Source organism: Cebus imitator, unplaced genomic scaffold (assembly GCF_001604975.1).
Source record: "Cebus imitator isolate Cc_AM_T3 unplaced genomic scaffold, Cebus_imitator-1.0 Scaffold15, whole genome shotgun sequence".
NCBI classification, from domain to species: domain Eukaryota; kingdom Metazoa; phylum Chordata; class Mammalia; order Primates; family Cebidae; genus Cebus; species Cebus imitator.
The window spans coordinates 6,227,790-6,236,278 of record NW_016107330.1 but is presented as its reverse complement, the minus strand read 5'-3'; the positions used below and the strand labels follow the sequence as shown (position 1 = coordinate 6,236,278).

The 8,489-nt window shown below is 40.5% G+C and overlaps 1 protein-coding gene and 1 non-coding gene across 3 annotated transcripts in view; both read right to left on the bottom strand.

Annotated features, from left to right (window-relative positions):
• DNAJC16 (DnaJ heat shock protein family (Hsp40) member C16) overlaps positions 1 to 8,489 on the bottom strand; it is a 36,395-nt gene that overhangs the window by 16,078 nt on the left and 11,828 nt on the right. For both annotated transcript variants that reach the window (XM_017504996.2, XM_017504987.2), the window contains exons 5-7: positions 4,627 to 4,811; positions 1,960 to 2,064; positions 599 to 757 (exon numbers count right to left, since the gene is read on the bottom strand). In XM_017504996.2, coding sequence (XP_017360485.1) covers positions 599 to 757; positions 1,960 to 2,064; positions 4,627 to 4,811 — 449 coding nt within the window. The remainder of the gene's footprint in view (positions 1 to 598; positions 758 to 1,959; positions 2,065 to 4,626; positions 4,812 to 8,489) is intronic.
• LOC119468077 lies at positions 6,880 to 7,019 on the bottom strand. The gene has a single exon (XR_005196699.1).

The following is an 8,489-nucleotide window of genomic DNA, read 5'->3' as shown; positions in this document are numbered from 1 at the left end:
AAAAAAAAAAAAAAAAAATGTTTATTAGTCATTTGAATCTCTTCTCAGAATTTTGTGTTGATGTTCTTGATTAAAAGCTCTTTAGAAATTAAAAATATCGATATTTTAATATTTGTTGTATTTCCCCAGTTTTTTAACTTTACATTTTAAAGTATTTACATAAAAATATACAACTTAGAGTCAAATTACTAAGATTTTCCAACATTTTTTTCCCAGTGCTTTTTAACCCTTTCCCACCTTAAGATCAGATAACTATTCGTCTGTACATTCTCTGTTAGTTTGTGGTTTCTTCTTACTCCTTTTTATTATTGTTTTGCATTTAACTTTTAAAATCATTTTGGAAAAAGATTGTTGGTTTTCCAACAGAAGCCCTTTAAAGGTGTCAAAATTTTAAATTTTTACAATTAAAAATGTTTAAAGCAAATAGTACCAGGTTAGAGAAAAAAAAATTAATTTAAAAATTTTGTGCATCTGAAGAAGAGATTGAAAACTAACTGATCCTTTCTTTCACCCACTTTGATCAATTTTGCTGTTTATTTACACAAAATTTTGGGATAAAATGCAAAGAAAATCTTAAAGCAAGGTGACCCTCACATACCTGGATAACATCGGCAGGCTTGTTTATATGCTCTTTAAAGATCAAGAGAGTGGGGGCGTAGACGTTGATGTTGTACTGCCTCGTCATCTCTTCCGTCCCTCTGAAACCCACGTGTACATATCCAAATGATAAATAATCTTTGTATGCAAAAGCGGTCAACTGTTAGGGCATAATAGAGAGAAAGAAAATAAAACTACAGCAAAGATGTAAATTACAAATCAAGTAGGGCTTTTTCACATCACTGAGCAGAGAGATGTATGCCAACTTATACAGCTCTACTAGGTCTTCCATATCCTTGCATACTTCCAGGAATTCTATGGTGTTCCATGTGCAAAAACTGTACCAACAGGTAAATACAAACAACACTTTCTTTTTTTTCATAATTAAGGCAAAACAGTCATCTTCTTGAAATCTGTACTGGTCAGGAGGCACGGGTTTGGGGATTACCTGTACCGTAATTAGGTAAGATTGGCAGTGACCATGCCACTGATTAGGATACCTTCCTCTCCCATCTCATGTCACAGTGACATTAGAGGTAGTGGGGAGTATAGGTAGGCTGGGAGTGTAATGGGGGCATCATTCAGAGGGCAGGTCTGAAGTCAACGGGGATTGCATTCACCATTCTATAGTGAGAACTTGGGTAGATTACATGACCACTCTAACCCTCATGATCTTGGTCTATGAAACAGGGACAGTGGCCAGGCGTGGTGGCTCATGCCTTTAATCCCAGCACTTTGGGAGGCCAAGGCAGGCAGATCACTTGAGGTCAGGAGTTCGAGATCAGCCTGGTCAACATGGTGAAAACCCATTTCCACTAAAATACAAAAATTAGCTGGGTGGGGTGGCGTGTGCCTGTAGTCCCAGCTACTCGCAAGGTAGAGGTGAAAGAATCACTTGAACCGGGGAGGTGAAGGTTTCAGTGAGCCTAGATCACGACACTGCCCTCCAGCATGGGCGACAAAGTGAGACTCGTTCTCAAAAAAAAAAAAAAAAAAAAGAAGCAGGGATAGTATCTCTATCACTGGGTTCTTCTGAGGATTAAATGATGTGTGCATAGAAAGCACTAGCACAGTAACTGGCATCAGTAGGTACTCAATGTATGATGGTTAAGTAAAATTTCTGGTCTTCAAACATTTCTCATGGAATAAACTGTTTCTTACAATAAAGACAAATAGGCTATAAGTTCCAATTCAGAGACTATACTTTTTGCTAAAAANAAAAAAAAAAAAAAAAAAAAAAAAAAAAAAAAAAAAAAAAAAAAAAAAAAAAAAAAAAAAAAAAAAAAAAAGAAAAAAGAAAGGAAAAGAAGAGAAAAGAAAAAAAGAAACGAAATGAAACCATTACCCCAGCATAGAGAGTACCTTGTATAACAGTGGCACAACGGGCATTTGGTCAAACAGAAGGACATGAGGCTTATTCTCTTGTTGCCAGCCAGAGAGGAATCTGACATAATTTTTATTTGTAACCTTAAATTGAAAATAGAATGTTAGTGTCAATATTTAACAATTGTATCATACTCCAGTGAGGAGAAAATAAGTCAAGTAAGTATAAAAGATGACAAAAAATAAAAATGCAGACAACTAATCTTTTTGTCTTCATTTGGCTAAAACTATTAAAAGAATAGAGATATTGATTTCTTTTTATTTTTTTAATTTTTTTATTTTTTGGAGATATTGATTTCATATTTTAATTCTTACAGACTAAAATCATAATCCTGTCTGAAACAATTACTGACCATATTATAAAAATTGAACTTCCAGAGTTGGTTCTTGCTTAATTATAGAGTATACTTCTTAATCTACTATTCAGCAGAAGATAATGCAACACTGGCCCTTTTAATACCTACCTACCTACCTACCTACCTACCTACCTATCTACCTACGTACCTACCTATCAATCAGTCATCTATCTATCATGCCTCAGTCTCCCAGCTTGACCCTCTTCCCTTTTTTTCTGAGACAGGGTCTTGCTCTGTTGCCCAGGCTAGAGTGCAATGGCATGATCACAGCTAGTTGCACCTTCAACCTCCCAAACCTCCCAAGGTCAAGTGATCCTCCCACCTCACCTCCTGAATAGCCGGGACTACAGGCACATGGCACCGTGCCTGGCTAATTTTTGTATTTTTTGTAGAGATCAGGTCTCAGTATGTTGCCCAGGCTGGTCTTGAACTTCTGGACTCAAGTGATCCTCACACCTCAGCCTCCCAAAATGCTAGGATTACAGGCATGAGCCACCACTTTAGGCCAGCTTGCTCTTTTGAAATGGTTTAAATAAAAATAAGGTGATCCACCCCCTCTATACATTATATAATTTCACTTATTGTTATCTGAATTGCTACTTTCCCCTGTTGACATCTTAAAATATTCCTACTGAGAGAACAAATTAAAAACATGAATAAATTTTCTAGCTAGAAATTTTTCATAGTCGTTAAAAAAAGTTTCTTTCCATAATGCACCTAGAATGATTTACATAAAACCCACATTTGATTATTTCACTCCTCTGCTCAAAACCCGACGATGGCTCATCACCTGCAGGCCAAGGCTCAAGCTCCTTCAAGGGGCATGGAGGTGCTCTGAAGCCCTCACAGGGAGATTGCTGATAACCTTTCTAACCCCCTCCTCTGCTGCTCACCAATGAAAACTTCTTACAAAGCAGGCTATTTCATGTCTCCAGATTTCTGCCTGCCTGCAACTCACTCCCTCCTTCTCTCTCCTCACCTGGCAAACCCAGTCTAAGGGTTACTTCTGCCAGGAAGCCTTTCCCAACTCATTAGGATGGACTCCAACATAATGGAAATAATCACCCATGAGCTTGGGAGCTGCTTGAAATGGCTACTTAATCGATGCTGGGCACAGAATAGATATTTTATATAAATGTTTGAGGATCCATCAGACGATCATCATCATTTTAGGAGCCTACAATACTCTCTGACAGTTAACTCCAACAAATATTTCTTCTATAGATAATGATCCCAGCAGGACAGTCTAGGGATAGTACATGTACAAATATGATGAAAATTTTTTATGTTCACTCTCCCTGGTATTGTTAAAAGAATGAATTATTTAAAGCAAAATGAGAGTCCTTTCCTAATTACTTTGATCCCTGATAATATATATTGAAAAAAATATATTAGGTGCCTAAATATGGAAATTATAAACTAATGTAACCTTGGCTTCTTCAACCTTTTCTTTGTGAAATTCATTCATATTATTGTCACTGTAAGTTTCTAAAGTTTCAAAAATAATATTTGATTTCATGGAATCTAGCATTTTCCATAGATATGACCATTGAACATATAATCAAATATAATTAAATTTGAGTAAAGACAAATATCTTCACATGAACAAATTTATGAGCTGGAAAGAAATCCCTAACTCTTGGTTGGGTGTGGTGGCTCATGCCTGTGATCCCAGCACTTTGGGAGGCCAAGGTGGGTGGATCACCTGAGGTCAGGAGTTCAAGACTATCCTGGCCAACATGGCGAAATCCTGTCTCTACTAAAAATACAAAAATTAGCCAGGCGTGGTGGCCGGTGCCACTAATTCCAGCTACTGGGAGGCTGAGGCAGGAGAATCGCTTGAACCCAGGAGATGGAGGTTGCAGTTAGCCAAGATCATGCCACTGCACTCCAGCATGGGCAACAACAGCAAGATTCCACCTCAAAAAAGAAAAGAAAAGAAAAGAAAAGAAATCCCTGATACTTTCTACCATGTGATCTAATTTTTTTTTGTTTAGAAAATAGGCACTGTCATTTTAGGCTCAAATTCCCATGGCAGTATAAGATCTGCAAGATGGTTATTAAGAGGAATTAATTCTTTCAGTCTCTGTACTTCATCTGTTTCAATTTTTAGTCTCCTACAGACTTCACTTAAATGATTTAGTTTGAGTAATTAATTAATTAATATATCTTGCCTTCCTCATAATGAAATTCAGGTTTGAGAGGACTACAGATAATGTTCTGGGCAATTAGCAGTCCTATGCGCCTCTTAAACCACTTCTTAGCCATGTTTTCCTTGACAGATACTTACTTTTTCCACCAAGTTCCCTGGAAGAAGACTTTCTACAAATTGTCGCAGATTCTCACGGACAACTGCATTGTGGAAGAAGGAGATTTTCCCATTAATGATTCCTAGGATAGAGGGTGTGCTGTGTGCCCCTAGGTGATGGGCCAGGCGTCTCTCATACCCAGCATGGACCACGCCAATTCCTACACCTGAAAAGAATGGGAGATACAAGTGAAGGCTTTTTATGTCTCCATCGCAGCTGGAAAAAGTGCTAAGTAATTTTTTGGTGTGAAATTGAAATCCCGACCTCATAGAGGATGTCTTTCCTAATAGACTATCTGGCATTCTTTCACTGCTGGAATTCTAGATTGGCTCAGTTTTTCTGCAGAGCAATCTGGCAATATGTAAGAAAAGTTACAAATGCGTGTGTGTGTATGTGTGTATGTGTAGGTACACATATACATAAACTGGGATCATCTGATACTTATTTCACTTAATACTTGAATAGCTTTTCTTGTTCTTTCATTTAACCAATATATCTGGAGGGCTAGTTACTGCTACCACTGGAGACACATTCAGTATTAAGGGCCGATAAATGTACATTTTCTTTTGGATGTCTACTAGATTTTTTGGCTTAACATTTCCAAAAACGAACCCCTGATCCCCTCCCACAGACCTGTCCCACCCACACCTTTGCCATTTCAGTTGATGACGGCTCCATCCTTCCAGTTACTCAGGCCAAAAACCATCTTCGGCTTCTCTTATCAGTTGCACCCCACATCCAATCTGTCAGCAAGTCTTGTTGGTTTTCTCTTCAGAATATGTCCAGAATTCAACTGTTTTTCATCACTTTCATTATATGCCCTGCTCTGAGTCATCATTATCTCTCCTGCCTGTGTTGCTGTAATAAGATCCTAAATGCTCTCCCCCTATTTCTCCATGTCTCCTGACAGTCTGTTCTTAACATAGCAGCCAGGCTGTTCCTTCTAAAACATAAAAATGGATCACACCACTCCTCTGCCCAAACCCTGCAAAGACCCATTTCAGTTGGAATAAAAGGCACAATCCTCACAGAGGCCAACAAGACCCTTCGTGTTTGGCCCTGGTTCCCCATGCCCTCTTTCTTTTCCCACTCCTCCATCAGCCTGCCCCAGCCCCCAGTATCCTTGCTGTGATCTGAGGACATGGATGCTCCTGCCTCAGGGCCTTGGCACTGGCTGTTCCTTCAGCCTGAAGTGTGTATCTACTCAACTTCTGCGTAGCTGACTTCTTCACCAACTGCAAGTCCTTCTGAAGGGGGCCTACCTTAGCACCATATTTAAAATATGGCCCACTCGGGCCACACACACAACCTGCTCACTTTCACTTTTTTCCCACAGTGTTTACCATCTTCTAATGTCCCACCCACTTTCCTTCTGTCAATTGTTTATTGTCTGTCTCCCCTTCTAGAATGTAAGCCTCATGAAGGCAGGGATCCCTGTGTATCCCCAACACCAGACCAGAGCCTGGCACACAGTAGAAACTCACTGGGCCATCAATCTATTAACCCATTCTTTATTGTTGCACATAGAAGTCATGAGAGAGGAAAAACCAAACTGTTTTTCCTACTCACACTCAACACATTACTTTCCCTGACACTCAATGTTTAAGAGATGGAATCTCACTATGTTGCCCAGGCTGGTCTCAAACTCCTGGGCTCAAGCAATCTTCCTGCCTCAGCCACCCAAGTAGCTGGGATTCCAGGCACGTGCCACTATGCCCAGCTCAACGCCTCACTTCTGACACCTGATGCTTTGGGGTTGGGAGTTCCCCATAAATCCTCCAGCAGACATTAACTGGGTATCAACTCAATTCTTACACTACCTACACAGAGATAGCATCAGGTCCCGCAGGTTAAGGGTTCAGTCCCACAAAGGCTGCTCCCACTTTAGACGCCAGAAGTCCCAAGTTATGTCCTGTACTTTTGACCAACTGGCTATAAATCAAAGGGTCCCATGAGTCCCTCCTTGGGTTCAATTAATTTGCTAGAGTTGCTCACAAAACTCATGCGTAAATCCTTATGTTTACACATTAGGTATAAGGGCTATTACAAAGGAGATGATCAGCCAGAAGAAAGAGAGGCACACGGCAAGGCATATGGAAGTGGGGGGGCACTCCTGCCCTCTCAGGGCTTGTCACCCTCTGGGCATCTCCATGTATTCAGCCACCTGGGAACTCTCAAACCCAGTAGTTCAAGGATTAAATATACACATATATAAGTTCATTTCTTTGCCCAGCAAATGTGAGGCTAGGACACCCAAGGCAAGGCTTCTTACTCAAATGCCTCTCCCATGGGGGAGGATGCCTGGCCCCTCTACTGTAGGCTCAGCTGAGGGGAGGTAGAGTAGGCTGGGCCCACCCCCCAGGAAACCGAGCCAGAGTTCAGGGATTTTTGTGAAGCCTTCATCATGTAGGCATGATCAATTATTAACTCAGTCTCCAGCTCCTCTCCTCTTTTTGGAGGATGAGGGTAAAAACTTTCAAACTTCTAATCATGGTTTGGCCTTTCTGGTGACCAGTTCCCATCCTGCAGGAAATTCCAAGGATCAGGAGCTCCATGTCAGGAATCAGAGTCAAGAGCAAATGTGAGAGCCAAAGATTCTCTTAGCCCACCCTTACTCATAGGCAATCTCAAGGGTTTTAGGAGATCTGTGCCAGGAACTGGGAATGAACACCAAAATATACATAGATTTCTTATCACAAAGCACAATATCAAAAGTTGCTTTTGGCCTAATTCTTAACATTATAAGGAACGTTGACAGGCATCCTTGTACATCTTTGTACACACAGCTTTGTGCTCTTGTGTGCTTATTTTCTAATTAGTAAATTCCTAAAATGAAATACTGAGTAAATGGAGGGATCCCAAACTTAATGCTTTAAAATTGCTGAGCAGACTAAATGAAGCTATCTGCAGGCTACCGGACCGTGACTGCTGCAGTCTCTCAATGGCAGGAGAGGAGGAACCTTAGGCATTATACAGCCCATTTCCCTCATTTTACAGATACAGAGAGAGGATTCAGAGAGGTAAAGTGACTTATCCCAGGTTGCACAGCTGACAAAATTGCAGAACAAGAATCCAAACTGGATTCTTGGCTCTTCTCTAGGCCAAGTACAGTATACTATTGTGTCACATCACAGCTGTTAAAAATAACTGTGGAACAATCTCAAATAAATGGAAGTGCACAGAGAATTATTTGAGCAGAAGAAAGAAAAAGAACACAGCAGGCACATACACTGGGAGATTTGGTCATTTGTAAAGACAGAAGAGACATCACCTAGGGAGGCCAAGTGGCTATACGACAAAGGCCCCAAGGGAGGGATTACCACTTCTTGAGTGCTTTGTATGCTAGGTATCACACCTACAGCTTTATATACATCATACTTTTCATACTCACAACCACTCTGCACGGTAAGTATTGCTATCTTTATGGATGAGGAAACTGAAGGTCAGGTTCCTGGGTCCATATCCAACACTGATGCTTATGGGTAGTGTAATACTGAATTAGTTCCTTAACCTTCAATGCCTTAGCTTCCTCATCTGTCAAATAGGGATATAACAGTCTCTCCATCATTGAGTTGCTTTGGGGACAAAGATAATGCACAGAAACCATTTACCACAATGCAAGGGAATGGAAATGTTCAACAAAAAGTATTATTATTATATATCTTTTGTTGTCGACTATAGTAATTGGCACATGAAAGTTGACTGAGAAAAAAGTTTCAAATGAAAATATCTGGCCGGGCGCGGTGGCTCAAGCCTGTAATCCCAGCACTTTGGGAGGCCGAGGCGGGTGGATCACGAGGTCAAGAGATCAAGACCATCCTGGTCAACATGGTGAAACCCCGTC